This window comes from Elephas maximus, chromosome 11 (genome assembly GCF_024166365.1).
Source record: "Elephas maximus indicus isolate mEleMax1 chromosome 11, mEleMax1 primary haplotype, whole genome shotgun sequence".
Lineage (NCBI taxonomy): Eukaryota > Metazoa > Chordata > Mammalia > Proboscidea > Elephantidae > Elephas > Elephas maximus.
Window position 1 is genome coordinate 99,090,633 of NC_064829.1, and position 21,515 is coordinate 99,112,147.

The 21,515-nt window shown below is 47.3% G+C and overlaps 2 protein-coding genes across 6 annotated transcripts in view; one reads left to right on the top strand and one right to left on the bottom strand.

The window, feature by feature from the left end:
• Nucleotides 1-21,515, bottom strand: part of MAMSTR (MEF2 activating motif and SAP domain containing transcriptional regulator) — a 53,093-nt gene that overhangs the window by 26,453 nt on the left and 5,125 nt on the right. For 2 of the 3 annotated variants that reach the window (XM_049900721.1, XM_049900722.1), the window contains exon 10: nucleotides 19,396-21,427. The exons of the other annotated variant lie outside the window; for it this stretch is intronic. In XM_049900721.1, the coding sequence (XP_049756678.1) occupies nucleotides 21,144-21,427 (284 nt within the window). In that variant the 3' untranslated portion in view covers nucleotides 19,396-21,143. Of the gene's footprint in view, nucleotides 1-19,395; nucleotides 21,428-21,515 lie in introns of those variants that run through there. 3 annotated transcript variants of the gene reach the window in all.
• LOC126085394 (galactoside alpha-(1,2)-fucosyltransferase 2-like) lies at nucleotides 185-15,623 on the top strand. 3 transcript variants are annotated; one of them, XM_049900724.1, is made up of 2 exons: nucleotides 185-473; nucleotides 14,590-15,623. In XM_049900724.1, exons 1-2 carry the CDS (start codon nucleotides 356-358, stop codon nucleotides 15,621-15,623), a joined length of 1,152 nt encoding a protein of 383 aa, XP_049756681.1. In that variant the 5' UTR covers nucleotides 185-355. The 3 variants fall into 3 exon arrangements, with proteins under 3 accessions (XP_049756681.1, XP_049756684.1, XP_049756682.1); XM_049900727.1 differs by having other exon boundaries at nucleotides 397-525; XM_049900725.1 differs by lacking the exon at nucleotides 185-473 and adding an exon at nucleotides 11,084-11,141.

The window sequence follows — 21,515 nt, forward strand, 5'->3', positions numbered from 1 at the left end:
TGTGAAGACGGCAACATTTCCTTCTGTTATACATAAGGTTGCTATGAGTCAGAACCAGCTCCGGGGCACCTAACTTCAGTTGTTTGCCAAAATCAATAAATGTAGGACAAGGGCGGGCTGGCAGAAGCAGGAAAAGCCTGGCTGAGCTGAGCTGGACTCCAGATTGGAGCTGGCACTCTCTTTGTCCCCATCCTCCAGGTTGCCTTCCTGGCCTGACTGGGGCTCCTGCATTTAGGCAGGCACCTGGGAAGGAAGAAGGACTCCGGGCTCACTTCCTTCTTGCAGTGCTGCCACCCCGCCTCCCCACAGTGGCACCGGGAGGCCAGGTATATAAGGCAGGGTTTCCCTACTGTGAATGCAGGACGGTTGGGGAGATTTCTTCAGCCCTGAGGGTCGTGAACAATCCCTGGAGCACACGAGCTGCCCGCTGAGCCACTCTCCCGCCACACCACAATTGCTGCTGCCTGCACCAGGTGAGAGACAGCAAGTGGCACTTCCCCAGCCCCATAGCACAGCTACACACAGGTAAGTACACAGGCACACAGCCCTGGGAACAGATCCCCTAAGGGACCAGTTGTGGGGATTCGAGGCCTGGAGACTCGCATCCACCCCAAGGCCCCTGATGCTCTCTGCCATGTACCCCCACCTTGGGGCCTCAGGAAGGAGGTGGACACAGGCGCCCACTTCCTCAGCTTCCCAGTGCACTGGCCACCTGCCTGCCTCAGCTTCCATGGCCTTCCTTGCTTGCAAATCTATTGCTTAAAACCCCTCTCTGTCATGCCCTACCCTCCCTTTCCTCCCCCTCCCCACTGGCTCTCTGCTGCCGTCCCTCCCTGCCCTGGCACCAGCTTCCAGAAACCGACCTGAGAATAAATGTGCATACAGGAAGGCCAGGGCAGCCTCCCCCCGCAATAACTGAATTTTCCTGTTCTCATCTCCGGGCAAGGAGAGGGGGCCTGTCCTCACCCCTGGGACCAGCCCCCAGGTCCCCCTGGGCGGTAGGACCTAACCACAGTACCCAGGGGTCCAGGAGCCCCCAGGCCATGCCCTGCCACTGCCCCGTAAAATGGTAGTTGGCAAGGGCCGGGCACAGGTGTCAGCCACAGGTAAGTACACATACACAGGGAGGCAGCTTGTCCCTAATCCCACCCTGAGTCACACTGCTGCTTTCCTGAGCCTGAGAATAAAGCCGAGACTTTTTTTTTTTCCGAAAGAGTGGCCCCACATTTTTGTCCTAAGAACTTGTCTTTTCTCCAAAGTCAGGATTGCAGTATGAATTTCTGAGAAGCCAGAGGGCAAATGGTCCATTACTGAGGAGGCCACAAGCCAGTCTAGCCCCTGCCCTGCCTTTCCAGGACTGGCATTTCTGGGGACACGAACAGGGCAGGGCCAACCTGTTAGTGCACAGAATGTGGAGGGATGTGCCCTCACGGGGAGTCCCTGAGTGGCATAAATGTCTAAACACTAGACTACTAACCAAAGGGCTGGCATTTGAACTGACCCAGAGTCACCTCGGAAGAAAGTCCAGGTAATCTGCTTCTGGAAGGTCACAGCCTTGGAAACCATATGGGGTGCGGTCCTACTCTGTAATGCATGGGGTTGGCATGAGTTAGAGGCAACTAGAAGGCAACTGGGCTAATTTTTGGGGAGTGTATCTTCATGGGGGGAGGGCAGCCAGGCAGGGCCTGGACTTGGGGGAGCTGAGCTTGGCAGAGGGAAGAGGCCTATAGGGAGTAGGGAAGGGCTTTCTGAGCAGAGGGAACAGGATATGCAAATGACAGGGTGGGACAGGATGGGGCACTGGGTTTGTGCAGAGTGGGGGGTGGGGTATTCTAAGGGAATGGTTGGTGACAAAGCCAGAGGGGAGCAAGGCCTGGGATTCTGTCCTCAGGGCTGTGGGGAGCTATGGGAGGGCTGAAGGGAGCTATGGGAGAGCTGAGAGCTTGAGAGGGGCAGTCTGCAGATGGGGAGGCTGAGGTGAGGGTCCAGAGGGGAGAGGATGAGGCCTGGGTATGTAGATGATGAGGGAGGCAGCGACTAAGGAGGCAAAGAGGCATTGTTCTAGAAAATTCCACCCTTTTATCCACATGGAACTTGCCTTATTGCCTTTCTGTTTGCTCTAAACAGTTTAAACACGGAACTTGCCCTGTTGCCTTTCTGTTTGCTCTAAACAATTTAGACATGAATGGAGAGAAGTGAATGGGACAGAGAAGTCATAGGAAATTCTCTGCTGATATTGGTGGCCCAACATCCCTGGGTGGTGCAAGCTATTTATTGGTGGTTCAAACCCACCCAGCAGCACCACCATGGAAAAAAGGCTTCCATAAAGATTGCTGCGGGCGGAGAAGACACAATGGAATAGTACTACTTTGTAACACACGGGTCGCCACTAGGTGGAATCAACTCTATTGCGACATTTATTTGTTTTCTTTTTTTTTTTTTAATTTAATTTGTGTCCCACTTCTCCGAGAGACCAGGAGGCTGGATTCCTCATTCTGTGTTGGGACCCTTTTCCGTTGTGACATCCTACAGCAATTCCCCAGGGGCATCTGATGAGGAAAGGGTCTTCTTGATCTATGCTCCCTCCCCATGCTCCCTTTCCTCCCATGCCTAATGCAGCCGCAGCCGTTGGAACTCAGGGTAGATAACAGGATGGACTTGATCACCTCAAAGAACCACCAGGAAATCCAGGCTTCTCCCCCACCCAGAAGTTGTGCCTCCTTGGAATCCAATGCCCACTGTGGACAGTGCCACGGTGTCCCCACAGCTGTCAGGCTCCCTGCTTACCCAATCTCTCCTGCCATCTCAGCAGCCTCTTGTGCCCCATCCACAGCCCAGGCCCTTTCTCCTGGCTCACCACTCACCCTCTCTGACCATCTCAAGGGCAGGGGCAGGGGCAGGGGGCACAGCCAAGCTGGCTTTTCCTCTAAGCTCCTGGGCCAGGCTCTGAGCCTCAGTTTTCCTTACTGTACGATGGGCATAAAAAAAACAGTTGCCATTGAGTCGATTCCTACCCCTGGCAACTCCATGCATGTCAGAGTAGAACTGTGACCCATAGGGTTTTCAGTGGCTGATCTTTCAGAAATAGACCCCAAGGTTTTCCTCCAAGGCGCCTCTGGGTAAACTTGAACCTCCAACTTCTTTGTTAGCAGGTGAGTGTGTTAAAGGCTTACAATACCCACTGACTTTACAATGGGCATAATAACCCCTATTTGTGAGGTTGTTGTTAAAAAGCAATAAGATAATGCCCTCAGGGGTGAGGTAGGAGGGATACCCTGTTCAAGGCTGACATAAACATGGGTTTGGGATGCTGACCCTGCTCATAGAGCATCTGGGTGTTCCTGGGTGCCACAGACTGTTAAGTGCTTGACTACTAGACAAAAGGTTGGCAGTTCAAATCCCCCACCCCGAGGGTGCTTCGGAAGACAGGCCTGGCAATCTGCTTCTAAAGAAAGGTCACAGCCTTGAAAACCCCATGGAGCAGTTCTACTCTGCACACATCGGGTCGTCGTGAGTTGGAATGGACTCGACTGCAACTAACTACAACAACAATGTAGAGATTTACTTTGATTTATTAAGGAACATTGCCGTCACACAGATCTGGAAGGAAGGCACTGGTGTTATTCCCATCTTACAGATGATAACACTGAGGCACAGAGAGGTAAAGCCACATGGTAAGGTCACACAGCTAATAAGAGGTGGAGTCAAGGTTGGAACCCAAGCTTACAGCCCCTCCCCACAGAGCTTCTTTCCAAACCTAAATCTTCCATAATCTCATTGTGTGTCCCCTACTGCTGACAGTGGATTGGGTTCTGTGAAGTTACCTCCAGTTCTTCCTCCTCTCTCTGCAACCTCCCTTAAAGTCAAGCCCCTCAGCAGTGACTCATTCCCTTCCTGGGTGAGGAGGGAAAGAGACATTATTCTAGAACATTCTGCCTTTCCTTTTTACCCATGCTGAAATTGCCTTATTGTCTTTCTGTTTTCTGTAAACAAATTTATAGGGGACACAATGTTCTTACATGCTCAGGGGGCACCCGCCGCCAGCCCTACTGCCCAGAGATTAAGAAGTTTGAGCCTGAAGTTCTTTTCTCTTCCAACATTTAACTTTCATCTACTTGGTGCAAGGAACTGGAGACAGAAAAAAAAAAAAAGGATGGGGCAGAAGGAAATGAGAAACACGAGGCAGGGAGATGTTGGCAGAGACAGGACTTGTTGTTGTAGTTAGCTGCCATCAAATTGGCCCCTGACTCGTGGTGACCCCGTGCACAACAGAATGCCTGGTCCTGAACCGTTCCCAAGGTCAGGTGCAAATCAGACCATTGTAATCCATAGAGTTTCCATTGGCTGATTTTCAGAAGTAGATCACCAGGCATTTCTTCCTAGTCTGTCTTAGTCTGTAAGCTCTGGTGGAGCCTGTTCAGCATTACAGCAACATGCAAACTACCACTTGCCCTCCATACACACTCTTTTCCCTATACCTTCAGCTCAAAAAAAAAAAAAAAAATCTAACATCAATTATGGTAGGTGCAATCAGACATACACACCCAACCCCAGGGGAGAATCCCCAAATTCAGCTCTCTAACCACTTATATTAGATTCCTGGGACTGCCGTAACAAAATACCAAAAACCAGGTGGCTTGTAAGAACAGAAATGTATTGTCTTGCAGTTCTGGTGGCTGAGCATCCAAATCAACGTGTTGGCCAAGCCAGCCATGGTCCCCATGAAGTCTCTGGGGAAGATCCTGTCTTGTCTCTTCTAGCTTCTGGTAGACCCAGGTTTTCCTTGGTGTTTAGATGCATCTTCACAGGGCCACCTTTCCTCTGTCTCTCTCTGTGTCTCTTCTCTTTTCTAAAGACACCACTTACATTGGATTAGGACCCACCCTACTCCAATATGACCTCGTGTGAACTTAACTGATAACATCCTCAAAGACCCTATTTCTAACAAGATCACGTTCGCAGGTACCAGGGTGCAGTATGAAGGATCGCTTATATGGCCTTTCTCACCATGGTTTTGTAACTCCCACCAAATCATTGGGTGGTGTCGTTGTTAGGTATCATCGAGCCAGTTCCAACTCAGAATGAAAGACTGCTCAGTACTGCACCATCCTCACAGTTAGGCTTGAGCCCATGGTTGCAGCCACTGTGTCAGTCCATCTCGTTGAGGGTCATCCTCTTTTTTGCTGACCCCCTCATTTACCAAGCATGTTGTCCTTCTCCAGGGACTGGTCCCTCCTGATCACACATCCAAAGTATGTGAGAAAAAGTCTTGCCATCCTCGCTTCCAAGGAGCATTCTGGCTGTGCTTCTTCCAAGACAGATTTGTTCGTTCTTCTGACAGTCCACTGTATATTGAATATTCTTCCCCAACACCATAATTCAAAGGCATCGATTCTTCTGCAGTTTTCCTTATTCATGGTCCAGCTTTTGCAAGCATATGAGGGGACTGAAAATATCATGACTTGGGTCAGGTTCAACTTAGTCCTCGAAGTGCGATCTTTGCTTCTTAACACTTTAAAGAAGTCTTTTGCAGCAGGTTTGCTCAATGCAATGCGTCTTTTGATTTCTTGACTGCTTCTTCCGTGGGTGTTAATTATGGATTCAAGTAAAATGAAATCCTCGACAACTTCAGTATTTTCTTGGTTTCTCATGATCTTGCTTATTGGTCCAGTTGTGAGGCTTTTTTGTTTTCTTTATGTTGAGGTGTAGTCCATACTGAAAGCTGTATGTAGTGTTTGATCTTCATCTTCAAGTCCTCTTTGCTTTCAGCAAGCAAGGTTGTGTTATCTGCATATTGCAGGTTGTTAATGAGTCTTCCTACAATCCTGATACTGCATTCTTCTTCATGTAGTCCATCTTCTTGGATTATTTGCTCAGCATACAGATTGAATAAGTATGGCGAGAGGATACAACCCTAACGCATACCTTTTCTGATTTTAAACCATCCAGTATTCATTTGTTCTGTTCAAACAGCTGCCTCTTGGTCTATGTACAGGTCCTCATGGTGGGATTATGCAATTAAGGTATTCGTGGCCCACCAAAGGGATTGGTCAGTTTTGCCATCTCGCTAGGCTTAAAATGAGCTATTCTAATGGCTGGAAGGGGGGACCTCACTACCACAAAGAAGGGACAGGAGCAGAACATGTTCTTTGGACCTAGGGTCCTTGCGTTGAGAACCTCCTAGACCCAGCAAACAGAGCTGAAACACCGAGAGGCAGTACAAGGCAGAAAGAAGCAGCCACAGAAAAACGGTGGCTGCAGAGCCAGGAGACTGGCTCCAGACGGCGCAGTGGGCTTCCTGGCCCACAGAGTAAGACAGTTACAATGGGCATGCTGACCCACTAAGTGAGAGAACTGAGTGTCTCCGGGCAAGCAACTCCCTGGCAGAGTGGGGTAACCCCGGGCACTTATCAGCGGAGCCAAGGGGCTTTGTAACACTTGCCCAAGCAGGGCAGGGGCCAGGCCAGAGGTCAAGGAGTGGAGAGGCCGAGGGCCAGAAAGAGGCCTGCCTGCAGACACGGCTGAGAAGAGGCTGTCCTGATGGAAGAACTATATCCTGAGTCATTCCTGATCCTGAAGTGTAGCCTGTTGCTTCCCTAACAAACCCCGTAACTGTGTGTATTGTCTGTGAGTTCTGCATGGCCGTTGTGACGAATTATCCAACCCAGCAGAGAAGTAGAGTGCCGTGGGAGGGACGGCTGGTGTCAGAATGAGTAAAAATATTAGAGGTTTGAAGGCATATCTGACCTCCACCTCATAGGAATCAGCCTTGGGCTGATGCTTACGGTGATTCTCTCTCTCCTTCTGGTGAAGTTTGAGGAGGTCAGGTGCCTCGGCCGCTATTTTTACATAGGCATTAGGAGTTCAACATATCTTTTGGAGGATACAATTTCATCCATGTTGTTGTTGTTTGCCCTCAAGTGAGCTCTGGTTCATGGTGGCCCCATGTGTCCAGAGTAGAACTACTCCATAGGGTTTTCAATGGCTGTGACCTTTCAGAAGCAGATCACCAGGCCAGTCTTTCAAGGCACCTCTGAGTGAGTCTGAACGTCCAACTTTTGGCTAGTAGTTGGGTGCTTAGCTGTTTGTGCCACCCAGTCATCTATTCAATTCATAACAGCACTTTATCTAGATCTAAAGGTGTGGGGCTATTTAGTTGGTCTCAGAATTCACAACCTCCAAATGAGATTGATTCCTTCTCTTATCCTATTTCCATCTCATTCATGAGTGATGTCTCCCAATTCTATAATCTGTGGTCTAAACGCTAAATTTTGAGGAGCTCTGGTGGTGCAGTGGTCAAGCGCTGGGCTGCTAACTGGAAGGCTGGCAGTTAGAACCCACCAGCCACTCTGCTGATTTACAGCCTTGGAAACTCTTTGGGGCAGTTCTGCTCCATCCTGTAGGGTCTCTATAAGTCAGAATTCAACTTAACAGTAGAGTTAAATGCTAAATTTAACCACCACCAATACACCCAACGTGAAAAGTGAAAACCCATCAGTCTCTGACGTTTTTCTCTGTAGCAATAATAGCACACATTTTCCGCATGTGCATATGTGCCAGGTGCTGTTTTAGTCCTCAGAGAGGTGAAGTCACTTGCCCAAAATCACACAGCTAATGAGTGTAATAGCCTGAAATACCTGCTCCAAGTCGAGTTTGTGCTCTCTTTTTGAGTCATTGTCTGAAGCACATTTCCTACTGAGCTTAATGAATTGAGGCTTTATTTCAGGGCTTCGAACTGGTTCAGTCGTGGCTGACATAGCAAAATTGGAACAGACCTGAATTTGTAAAACGTAAGTGTACCAGGGAAACCCTGGTGGTGTATGGTTAAGCGCTATGGCTACTAACCAAGAGGTTGGCAGTTAGAATCCACCAGGCACTCCTTGGAAACTCTATGGGGCAGTTCTACTCTGTCCTATAGGGTTACTATGAGTCGGAATCTACTCAACGGCAGTGGGTTTGGTTTGGGTTTTAGGTGTACCAGAATGATAACTGGAAGCCCTGGAATGGGACATTTGGAAGAGGCGTAGCAAGCCCTTTCAGGAGACTGGATTATTGCCAGGACTGTGGAAAGTGACACACATTCAAAGCAGCAGAGTTGGCCACCATCTTTGAGCAGGGCACCATGGTTCCTGACTCTGTCGGTCAAGAGTTTTGGTTGCTGGTTGCTATGCAATTTGCACGTTGCCCTTGCTTTCTAAGAGGGAGATTAAGTTTTTAGCAGGGTGTCAACCTGTAATTTTTCCTGTTCTGGTTATTGTTCTGGTACACCCACTCTTTATAAATTTGAGTTCGTCCTGGTTTTGCTTCGTCGGCCATGACTGAACAGGGAAAAACCAGTTTGAAGCCCTGCTTTACTCTCATAAACAATGAGGAAGGGGACCTATCTGGATAATAAGGCCTGTGGTAAGGCTGAGAATCTCATGAGCATCAGCCGGGCAGTGAAGTAAACCTTGCTGAGCAAACCCAGCCTCCTGGCTCCCCTTATCTGAGTGGAAGGGGGCCAGCGGAGGGAATTATACACCCAGGAGTCCACTTCTGATTAGATTCAACTCCTGGGAATGGCCAAGGGGCCCTGACCCTCAGCTGGGTTGGTTCAATTCAGGACTAGGCATCTCGTTAACATGGCTGAGTTTTTTCTGGAAGGATAACTCTCATACAATCTTAATGGGCTCTGAGGGTTTCAGTAAAAACTTATAAATCAGAAACAGGGATATTGCTATGTTAAGCTCTGCGTCAACTTTTAACAGCCGTAATTACCCTGAAAGAACCACACCTGCATAACTTCTGGCAGCTTCTCAGGTTCAACCCTGTCTGACTCAGGCCCTGGGCTAACATACCCAGAAACCTTTTGCTGTAGTCTACCTTTGGTAAGAGACTCCAGGATATGCTGAGATTAAAACCTGCTTATGGGGAAGAGTTTTAAAAAGAGTGGGTGGAAACCTTGCTTTCACTGGGGAGGACGTGCCAAGTGCTTTGGAAAAGCTCAGAATCTGGGATGCCCTCATTCTTTTGACAGCTCCCAGATATCCCCATTCTGTCACCCAGATCCCAATCTTAGTCAGCTAGGGCCCATACCTGAACTTCTTTCCTTCCTTCCTTCTTTCCATTCCTATTCCCTACTCCCCTTCTTTCACTCCCTCTGGCCTTCCTTCCTTCCTTTCTCTGTGTCAATATGGCACAGGTGTTAGTCCAGCCCAAGCTTCAGAATGGCAAATCCCACCAATCATTTCTAGACCTAATCTTTAGCAATAGTAAAGTGTTTCCTGTGACAATGCAAAGTAATGATTGTTTGCTTTTCCTTATTGACTTGTAGCCACAAAATGTGGGCATGGGGAGGTCCAGAACAAATTTCTCTCCTGCTTTATTTTACTTACACAGCTCTCCTTATGCTCAGCAACCACATCTTCGAAGTCTCATCATTTTGGGGCCCTTGATTTGTCCCAAGGGACCTCAGGCAACAACTTACTTAGCTGCTTCACTCCACAAACCATCACTTTAGGTTTTCTGTCCTGGGTTGGTATCTTAGTTACCCAGTGCTGCTATAACAGAAATACCACAAGAGGGTGGCTTTAACAAACAGAAATTTATTTTCTCACAGTTTAGGAGGCTAGAGTTCTGAATTCAAGGCACTGGCTCTAGGGGAAGGCTCCCTCACTTTCTGTCCACTCTTGGGGAAGGTCCTTGGCTCTTTTTCAGCTTCTGTTTTGGTACTTTGGTGATCTTCAAGTGGCGTGACATCTATCTTCCCCCATCCCTGCTTGCTTAATCTTCTCCTTTTATAGCTCAAAAGAGATTGATTTAAGACACACACTACTTTAATACTGCCATATTAACATAACAAAGAAAACTGATTCCCAAATGAGATTATAACCACAGGTATAAAAACCAAACCAAATCTGTTGCCATAAGTCAATTCTGACTCATAGCGACTATATAGGACAGACTAGAACTGCCCCGTAGGGTTTCCAAGGATCAACTGGTAGATTCCATCTGCTACTCACTTGGTTAACAGCTGAGCGTTTAACCACTGAGTCACCAGGGCTCTACCACAGATATAGGGGTTAGGATTTACAACACATATTTTTTGGGGACACAATTCAATGCATAAAAGATAGGGTTTTCAGGGCCCCCCACCTTCAGTGATATCATAGTGAATCCTACATCTTCTCTGAAGGTCTGTTTGGTGCAACCACCCCACTCCTGGAACTAATTTCTGTTGCAGTTAGACTTGAAAAGAATAGGTTCTAAACTTCTCAAATAGAAGGAGTTTTTTGTTTTTTTTTTCCCCTGAGATTTCTTGGCCAGGAATGAAATTCTCTTGGATACACTTTTCATATCTGCCCAGGTATCTTCTGGTTGGTGGGTTCCTCTGCTTCAGCTTGCATATAACCCATCTCAGCCACCCCAACCCCTACTCTTTCCTTCAGCATCACCTACCAACTGCTGTTTGGTTCTTTTAGTAAAATTACTCAAGAGAGAATTTGATTGACCCAACTTGTCTTTTAGAGCCACCTTATACTTGTCATAGGCCACTGCCTAATGAATGGATAGGTCACTGTGGAGCCAGGTGTCCATCTTTAGTTCCATTGGCTGTGGCCAGGTTGGTAGGCAGGGTCAAGTGGTTGATTCCTTGGTGGGTGCAATTTTCTTTCAAAGGGGATATATAGGTTGTTGTTGTTGTTAGGTGCCGTCGAGTTGGTTCCGACTCATCGCAACCCTATGCACAACAGAATGAAACACTCCCCGGTCCTGCGCCATCCTTACAATCCTTGTTATGCTTGAGCTCATTGTTGCAGCCACTATGTCAATCCACCTCGTTGAGGGTCTTCGTCTTTTCTGCCGACCCTGTGCTCTGCCAAGCATAATGTCCCTCTCCAGGGACTGATCCTTCCTGACGACATGTCCAAAGTATGTAAGATGCAGTCTCACCATCCTTGCTTCTAAGGAGCATTCTGGTTGTACTTCTTCCAAGACAGGTTTGTTCGTTCTTTTGGCAGTCCGTGGTATAGTCAATATTCTTCACCAACACCACAATTCAGAGGCGTCACCTCTTCTCCGGTCTTCCTCATTCATGGAAAGCTGGGGATATAGGTAAAACATGCAAATATGGACATCCCTTGAAACTGAATCCGCAGTATATGGTAGGTGCATATACTTGTTATTACCATATATAGACACGTATGTACGCTCAGTGTATAAAAGCCCACATTAAACAACATATATAAACACAAAGTATATACCCCATATATATATATATATATATACACACTGACACATACATACATGCCATGTGTTGACAACACCTACACATAAAAAATATAAGCACATGCCCTTATATGTATACAACGTGTACACACCGTACAATACAATGTACACATGCTCTTCGGTATGCACAGTTTCACACACATCCATATGTGTACACAGTATGCGCATATTGTACAGATAAATGTGGCTATTTATATGCTGTGGGTGTGCGTATACCCACATGCACACACAATATATATATATGCCCATATATACTTAGTCCCTGGGTGGTACAAATGATTAATGTGCTTAGCTGCAGCTGCTAACCAAAAGGTTGACAGTTCGAATCCACCCAGAGGCACTTTGGAAGAAAGGCCTGATGATCTACTTCCAAAGTATCAGCCACTGAAAACCCTGTGGAGCACAGTTCCACTCTGACACCTGTGGGGTTCCCAAGAGTCAGAAACTACTCAACAGCAACTGTTTTTAAACAGTATTTTGCTTTGTTTTCGGTAGAAGTGTACACAGCAAAACAAGTTCCTATTCAACGGTTTCTACACATACTGTTCACTGACACTGCTTACAGTCTTTGCGTTGTATCATTATTCTCATTATTTTCTTTCTAGTTGTTCTGTTCCCATTAACCTAGTTTCACACCCCCCCAACTTTCTCATCTGTGCTTTAGAGTATTTGTTGACCATTTTGGTCTCATATAGATGATTTTTTTCTTAAAGTGCAATTCTCAAGGGTGATATTTGGTACTTTCTGAACTAACCTGCTATTTAACCCAAAGGTGACTTGAGGGGATAGTTTTGGCTCAAGGCGTAAGTAGTATCTCAGGGCAATAGTTTCAGGAATTCCTCTCGTCTCAATGATTCCAGTAAGTCCGGATTTTTTTTGAGAATTTGAAGTTCTAGTCTACATTTTCTCCCTTTCTATCTTTTTTTTTTTTATCAAGATGCATCTACTGTGGTCCTGCTGAGAACATATAGTAGTGGTAGCCGGGTACCATCTAGTTCTTCTAGTTCTTCAGGGTAGAGGGGGCCGTGGTTCATGTAGACAATTTGTCCTGTAAACTGGTTCTTTCTCTGAGTCGTAGGTTTCCCTTTTTTCTCTTTTGCTCCAGACAAGTAGGGACCAATAGTTGTATCTTAGCTGGCTGCTTGCAAGCTTTTAAGACCCCAGATGCTACTCACCAGACTAGGATGTAGAACATAAACTTTATGAACTAAATTATGCCAGTTGACTGAGTTGTCCCATGAAACAATGATCCTAAGTCTTCAAACCAAGAAAACTAATCCTGTGAGGTGATTCATTATGTCTAAGAAGTATCAGATTCTATGATCCTTATTTGTTTAATTGTATACATACACACTTACGTTCATATATATACATACACACAACTGGGTTTTTTTTTATATAGTCGTATAACGAACATGCTATATATACACACCCAGTGCACACACTTAAGTATAACACCCACATAAGCACACCTTCTACATACATACCTACATACACGTACCCACGTATACACACCCAATGACATACTGAAAGGTTCGAGTAGCACCTGAAGCCTTCTCAATTCAGGAGGAGGAGAGAGAATCACCATCAGCACGAAACTGATTCCTATTAGGTAGAGGTCAAACATACCTCCACTCTCCAACTTTTGTTTTTTTTAATATTTTATTGAGATTTTGGAGAAAATTTACATAGCAAATTAGGTTCTCTTTTAACAACTTCTATACGTATTGTTCAGTGACATTGGTTAAACGTTTCATAATGTGTCAGCATTCTCATTTCCACTCTGGTTGTTTTATTTTCATTAGTCCAGCTTCCTTGTTCCTCCTTACATTCTCGTCTTTGGTCTAGTGTAAATGTTGACCGTTAGGTCTCATTTAGGTGATTGTTTAGAGAAGCACAGTACTCGCGGGTGATATTATTTATTTTATGAGCCACTCTGACTTTTAAGTGATAGGTGACCACCAGGAGTGGTTTGAGTTCTAAGTTTAAAGACTATTGCCCTATCCCAGGGCAATAGTCTTGGAGGTTCTTTTAGTCTGTACTAGTTCAGTAAGTCTGGCCTTTTTTAGGAATTTGACATTTGTTCTACATTTTTCTCCCATTCTATCTGGGATCCCTGACCTTTTTATCAATTCCATCCTTCTCATGGCACTCTCTACTTCTCTTCTGGGTTCAATAATCCATTGCAATGGCCACACAGAACTCACAGAGCATACTTACAGTTAAATGATTTATTAAGGAAGTAACAGGGTACAACTTGGGATCAGGATCAACAGGCTACAACTTAGAAGAATCAGGATCAGGAAGCATGCAGGCAAAGTCTGGGAGGCTCCCCTGAAGTGGAGAGCACATCCCTCCCTTCTTCAGTGCAGGACAGCTCTCTCAGCTTCTTTCAGCATGCAGGCTATTCTCTCTGCTGTGCACACCCCCTCTCAGCCATGCAGTCCTCCTCTCAGCCCCCTGAAGACAGGCCTTCTCTCGGCTCCCCTCAGGACAGGCCTCTCCACTCACTGCTAACTGACCCAGCTCATAGCCAGTGTAGCAGTTTTGTTCAGCTCTCTTAGCTGCAGGTTTCTGCTATCACCACTAACTCTGCGGCAGAGCCCCTTACCGGCCTGTTGCTGCCGGCTCTGCCACGGGGTCCCTTTGGGCTCATCACTGTCTTTGGCGTTACAGCACTTGACCTGTGTTATAGCTCTTTTAGGAAGTTCCTTGCCTCCTCTCTCTGCTTTTTCTCTCATCTTTCCTCTCTTGCCTTTTCTCCTTTCCTGCTTCTTTCTTCCTTTTCCAACCCCGGTGGGGTTGGTTGCATACATAAGCAAACTCCTTGTCAATTTTAAGCTCTGGCCTTCCACCGGGGCCATGAATTGGCCAATCCTCTCTCGGTATGCCACAGTCACTTAATTTGTGTAAGTATATTGACCAATCCCTGAAAAGTATGTAAAATAGACCAATCACAGGGCGGGCTGCAACCCAGGGCCAGACAAAAAGTATCAAGACATCCAGTTGTTTACAGGTTAACCAGGAAATGACAATGAACCTGGACAAAAGTAATAAACCCTCTGGGTTAGAAAACTAGGGCAAAAGTAGCTCCTAGGATCTTAGGGGAAAAAAATCTCTCAAGCTGTTTTTCCAAATAACGGAAGCAAAAGCCCACATAAACTCATTTCACCACACATACTCACATAAAGTAAACTCACACTCACATACACTCACACAATGTTTGCACACACAGTCACACAGCCACATTCATGCACCACCCTAGGCCTCAGGTGACTGCCTCCATCTCCCAAGCTAATATTTCCTTTTCTTCCTTCCCAACAGCCATGATCAGCACTCCGGGGCCTTTCTCCTTTCCCAGGGCCCACTTCATCCTCTTTGTCTTCATGGCTTCCACCATATTCCACCTTCAGCAGCGGCTAAAGAAGATTCAACCAGTGTGGGAGTTAGAGACGCAATACCAGAGTTACTCTCTGGTAACAGAGAGCTCCGGTAGCTCCCAGCCCAAGGGTATATGGACAATCAATGTACAAGGTCGTCTGGGGAACCAAATGGGTGAGTATGCCACCCTGTACGCCCTGGCCAAGATGAACGGACGACCCGCCTTCATTTCAGCCCAGATGCATAATACACTAGCTCCCATCTTCAAGATTACCCTCCCAGTCCTGCATAACAGTGTGGCCAACAAGATCCCGTGGAGGAACTACCACCTGAATGACTGGATGGAAGAGCAGTACCGCCACATCCCAGGGGAGTACATCCGCCTCACCGGCTACCCCTGCTCCTGGACCTTCTACCACCACCTCCGTGCCGAGATCCTCCAGGAATTCACCCTGCACGACCACGTAAAGGAGGAAGCCCAGACTTTTCTGCGGGGCCTAAAGGTGAATGGGAGCCGACCAAGCACCTTTGTGGGGGTCCATGTTCGCCGAGGGGACTACGTCCATGTCATGCCAAATATTTGGAAGGGTGTGGTGGCTGACCGGCGATACCTAGAACAGGCCTTGAGCTGGTTCCGGGGACGCTATCGCTCCCCCATCTTTGTGGTCACCAGCAACGGCATGGCGTGGTGTCGGGAGAACATCAATGCCTCCCGTGGTGATGTGGTATTTGCTGGCAGTGGGATTGAGGGCTCCCCTGGCAAGGACTTTGCACTGCTCACACAGTGTAACCACACCATCATGACCATTGGGACATTCGGGATCTGGGCGGCCTACCTTGCAGGTGGAGAAACCATCTACCTGGCCAATTATACCCTCCCAGACTCTCCCTTTCTCAAAGTCTTTAAACCAGAGGCAGCTTTCCTGCCAGAGTGGGTGGGGATTGAAGCAGACTTATCCCCACTACTCAAGCACTGACACTAGCCTGACTTTGGCTCTCTCCTCCCACTTGTGGCTCCCCCAAGGCCAGTTCCAAGGCTTGAGGAACATAATGTTACATATGCCAGGACACTTCCCTCTTGTATCAGGATGCTTTGGGCTGCAAGTAACGGAAGTCCCAACTAAACTATTTAAACAACATATCCATGGGTGTCATATGGCAAGATCAAAGGTGGTTCATGTCCAGGGTTAGTTAATCCAGCAGCTCAACTACGTCATCAGTGTCCCCCAGTTCCATTTATCTTCTAGCTGTGCCATGGTCTACACTTAGCCTGCCTCCCCCAAGCTCCCAAGATGGCTGCCACATGATGACTTTCCACAAGAGGCAGAAAAAAGCTCATTCTTACTGTAAGCCCTCCAGCAACTTACCTTCATATATGATTGGCTAAAATTTTGTCACATAACCATGTAACCCAGCATGCAGCAAGACAAGAAGCCCACTGGAATTGGCTTAGCCTCGAAACAATACTCATCCCCTGCACTGGGGAGTTGCTCAGTCCCCTCTGAAGGACACGGTGGCTAGCAGAAAGAAAACTAGAAGAAAGGGAGAACAGCTGTAGAATAGACACAAGGATGCTCCAAACTGTTGTGTAGGTTGTTCACTATCTAAAAGTACCTGGCCGAGGGAGCAAGTAGAAATTAAATGAAGCCCACAGTCTACTCACCAAGTCATGTGTTGTTGGGACTGTGTCCATTCAGAAGGCTCACTATTTTAAATTAGTCCAACTGTTGCTGTTGTTAGGTACCATAGAGTCAGTTCTGACTCATAGCAACCTTATGTACAACAGAACAAAACACTGGCCAGTCCTTTGCCATCCTCACAATCCTTGTTATGCTTGAGCTCATTGTTGCAGCCAATGTGTCAGTTCATCTCATTGAGGGCCTTCCTCTTTTACACTGACCCTGTACTTTACCAAGCATGATGCCCTTCTCCAGAGTCTGGTTCCTCCTAATAACATGTCCAAAGTATGTGAGATGTAGTCTTGCCATCTTTGCTTCTAAGGAGCATCCTGGTTGTATTTCTTCCAAGACACATTTGTTCATTCTTTTGGCAGTCCATGGTATATTCAATATTCTTTGCTAACACCAAAATTCAAAGACCTCAGTTCTTCTCAGGTCTTCCTTATTCATTGTCCAGCTTTCGCATGCATTTGAAGCAACTGAAAATACCATGGCTTGGGTCAGGCACACCTTAGTCTTCAAGGTGACATCCTTGCCTTTCAACACTTTAAAAGAGATCTTTTGCAGCAGATTTGCCCAATGCAAGGTGTCTTTTGATTTCTTGACTGCTTCTTCCATGGGCGCTGATTGTGGATTCAAGTAAAATGAAATCCTTCACAACTTCAATCTTTTCTCTGTTTATCATGATGTTGCATTATCAGTCGACCCAGAAACCAAAAAACCAAGCCTGTTGCCATCAATTCTGACTCATGGCAACCCCACGTGTTTCAGAGTAGAACTGGGCTCCACAGAGTTTTCAGTGGCCATGAATTTTCAGGAGTAGATCACCCGACCTTTCTTCCATGGTGCCAAAGGTTGGGTTTGAACCGCCAACCATTCAGTAAGTAGCACGGCACAAACCGTTTTTAAAGAAACATACTGGTTAGGTGCATCCAAGACCATATGCCCTCCCTCTGCAACCCTAGCTTCCTGGGCCTGAGATGATTACAACTGAGAACTAAGTGGCCAGCATGGCTCAATGAGCTTGAGATTCCATTCATTTTTTTCAGTAAATATTTGTGGCACATCTGCTACATGCTGGACAGTGAACACATCCTACAACATCCTTTTCTCTTGGAGGATACACTTGTAAACATCACATAAAAAAAAAAAACATCCTTTTCTCTTGGAGGATACACTTGTAAACATCACATAGGCATCAATAAAATAATATTTATTTAACTACTGTTGAACAGAGCCATGCGGAGAGTTTATTATGTGGGCACCTCTGAGATCCTAAGTACATCTTAGGAGCAGTTCAAATCTATTATATGTCTGGATGAAAAAGCCAACATTTGCAAAGCTTTTTATGGATCTCAATAATACAGTACTTTCTCCAGACTAAGGAACCCTGGTGGCGCAGTGGTTGCATGCTTGGCTGCCAAAAGATTGGCAGTTCAAACCCACCAGCTGCTCCTTGAGAGAAAGATGTAGCAGTCTGCTTCCAAGGAGCACCCAAAGCCATCAGCAACTGGAAGAGGAAGGGTCTTCCCCTAGAGGCTTCAGAGGGAGCAGGGAATTATCAACACTTTGATCTTGGACTTCTGGCTTCCAGAACTGTGAAAGAATTACTGTTATTTTAGGCCACTCTGTGAGTGGTACTTTGTTATGGTAGCTCTAGAAAACTAATATAGGGTATGGTATAGTGGCAAGTCTCCAAGTATGTCCCCCAATAACCATGCTTCCAGCATTCCCACTCTTGTGTGGTTAGAAACAAGAAAAAAAAAAAAAAAACACTGCAGTCGAGTTGATTCTGACTCATGGTGACCCCATGTGTGCAGAGTAGTATTGCACTCCATAGGGTGTTCAATGGCTGTGACCTTTGGGAAGCAGGTCACTGGGACTTTCTTCCAAGACACCTCTAGGTGGACTTGAATCACCAACTCTTTGGTTAGTAGCCAAGCTTAACTGCTTGTGCCACCCAAGGACTCCGCTCATGTTGTCCCCTTCCATATCCAATCTGGGCTGGTCTGACTTGTATTAATCAATGGAATATGGTGAAAGTGATGTTAGGCTAGTTCCAGACCTAGTCTTTAAGAGACTGGCAGCTTCTGCCTCCTTCCATGGAAATGCTTACTGCTGGGAGCCCTGATCTGCCATGTAAGAAGTCCAGCTACCCTGTTGGAGAGATCACCTGGAGCAGGAGAGAGTGGTGAGACCACACAGAGGACAAGAGAGGTCCAGATGTCCCAGCAACCCAGCTGAGCCCAGTCTCCTAGCCATCCCCAACAAGGTGCCGAATGTGTCTGATTGCACCATCTTGGCAGTGCAGTTGGGCATTGCAGTGCAATGAATTACCTAATATGGCCCTTTCAGCCATAGTCTTTGTGATTCACACACAGTGATTGAATGCGACTGCAAACAATATATATGGAACCCACAGGAAGGGATTGATCAGTTTTGCCATCCCGCTAGGCTTAAAATAAGCCATCCCAGAGGCGGGAGGAGAGGATCTCACCACCACCAAGAAAGAAGAGCGAGGAGTGGAGCTCATCCTTTGAACCCAGGATCCCTGTGCTGAGAAGCTCCTGGAACCAGGAGACTGAGAGAGCTGTACCAATGAGGACAGTGAGAAGCGGTGGCAGAAAACGGTGGCAGCAGAGGCAGAAAATGGCACAGTGGGATTCCCAGCTCACGGAGTGAGAAAGCTGAGCACCTTTGGGCAGGAGTCTTGCTGGCAGAGTAGGGTGCCTTTGGGCACTTGGTGAAGCTAGGTTTGCTAAACCCACAGAGCTAGAGCTGAGTGTCTTTGGGCCAAGGCTTACTGCCGGGGTGGGGTGCCTCTGGGCACTTATCAGCAGAGCTAAAAGAGCTTAGTAACACTTGCCCAGGCAGGGCAGAGGCCAGGCCAAGGGACTGAGGAATCAAGGGCCAGGGAGAGACCTGCCTGCAGGCATAGCTGGGAAGAGTCTGTTCTGATCAAAGAACTGTATCCTGAGCATTCTGGAACCTGAACTACAACCAGTTACTTTCCTAATAAACACCATAATCATGAGTATTGTCTGTGAGCTCTGTGTGGCCACTGCAATGAGTTATCAAACCCAGCAGAGAAGTAGAGTGTCATGGGAGGGACAGACGGTGTTAGAATTGGTAAAGATGCCAGAGAAAGAAGGTATGTCTGACCTCTGCCTTGGAGCCAGCCTTGGGCTGTTATCCAGATTCTCCTTCCCCCTTGTGAAATTAGAGGAGGTCAGATGCTGCCGCCATGCCATTTTTTAGGCATCCAGAAGACTACATTCCTAGTTAACATCACATGGAGCTGAAGAACCACCCAGTCAAGCCTAGTCCACCCGTGGACTTGTGAGAGACCACAGATATCGCTCTAAGACTCTGAAGTTTGGAGATAGTTTGTTATTCGGCAATAATAAACCAAAATGGGGAGATTCAAAGACCCAGCTCCTTTACTTCAAGGTGAGAAAGAGTCTGGGATGTAATTTAAGTCTGGGATGTAATTTAAGTCTGGGATGTAATTTAAGCTCCTGAGCTCCCCACATAATCAGGCTGAGGCTGGAACTTCACCTGAAGTCGCACTCTTGCTTGTCTTCTTCCCCTTCACTGTCCTGTTTGCCTTACTCCTTTACTGGTTTCTCCAGGAGGAAGAAAAATTTTAAAAACTCAAACCCATCGCCACTGAGTTGATGCCAATTCATGGTGACCCCATGCTCCATAGGAGTTCCTTGGCTGTAATTTTTATGGAAGCAGAACACCAGGCCTTTCCTCTGCAGTGCCATTGAGTGGGTTCAATCCACCAACCTTTAGGTTAGGAGTCAAGTGCAAACCATTTGCACCACACTGGGAACACTTCTTTAATAAACCATTGGCACATGAATCTTGTTATAGGGTCTGCTTCCAAAAGAATCTGACCCCAGACACTTGGCTTCTGACATTTTCACCTCTAATGAAAACCTGGAGTCCCTGGGTGGTACAAACAATTAAGCGCTCCACTACTAACAAAAAAGTTGGCAGTTTGAACCCGTCTACAGATGCCTCAAGGAACCCTGATGGCACCGTGGTTAAGCGTTTGGCTGCTAACCAAAAGGTCAGTGATTTGAACCCACCAGCTTCTCCATGGGAGAAAGATGAGGCAGTCTGCTTCCGTAAGATTTACAGCCTTGGAAACCCTAAGGGGCAGTTCCACTCTGTCCTACAGGGTCACTATGAGTCGTTATCTATTTGATGGCAAAAAACAACAGAGGAGCCTCAAAAGACAGGCCCGGTGATCTGCTTCTGAAAGGCTACAGCCTTGAAAACCCTATGGAGCACAGGCCTACTCTGCACATATGGGGTCACCACGAGTCGAAATGGACTCTACTGCACCTAACAACGACAACAATGAAAACCCAGGGGTCTGGCTCACTTATTCTCCCTCCCCACTCTTCCCTGCCTCTCTCCTGCATTCAAAAAGCAGAGACCTCCTTCCAGATCCCCTGACAACAGGCGGCCATGTAGTCAGAGGGTGGGGGAGGAAAAGTGGGAATGAAAACATCCATGAGGTTTCTGAAGGAAGCAGCAAGCAGTTTGTTTACCCTGATCAGCAGCTGAGGAACCTCCAACCACACATCTATGAGGGGGATCATATGCAGGTCAGGCAGGCAAAGGCCTGTAGTTTGGCAAATTGGCATCCTTTGAGGGGTTAGGTGGTGAGAGGGGTTGTCTCAGATCCCGTGTTTGTGGTGGGAGGGGCTGTGTTGATTGATCCATCCCCTTTCCTCAGGAAGTCTCTCCTCCACCACCTCCCTAAACCCCACCAGCTCTCAGTCTCTGGAAACCAGGATTCCATCACCATGAATCCTCCAGTAGGTCCCACAGCCGGGTGCCGCTGGAGTCAGAGAAGTCGGCAGAGAAGATGCTGGGGGCTGGGGGCCCACAGCCAAGCGGGGGACCCCCGCTCAGAGCCTCTAGCCAGTCCAAGGAGTCCATGGGGCCCCTGGGAGCGGGGGAAGGGGAGTTCGTGGGGGAGGGGAGTGAGGAAGAGAAGACAGATGAGAGGCCTTCAGAGTCCGGGGAGGGGGACAGCACGTCGAAGGAGCCGGGGAAGTCCAGGGGGATAGGGGGGAGCAGGTCTACGGGGGAAGGAATGGAGGGTGAGCTAAGGAGATCAGGGATCAGGCTCCCAGCCTACTCATCCCTCGGACCTGTAGTCCAGAGTCT

Coding starts and splice junctions, on each gene's coding strand:
- LOC126085394 (XM_049900724.1), top strand. CDS start 356: ATGCAGGACGGTTGGGGAGATTTCTTCAGCCCTGAGGGTCGTGAACAA. Junction 474..14,589: donor ATTGCTGCTGCCTGCACCAG/GTGAGAGACAGC, acceptor CCTTCCCAACAG/CCATGATCAGCACTCCGGGG.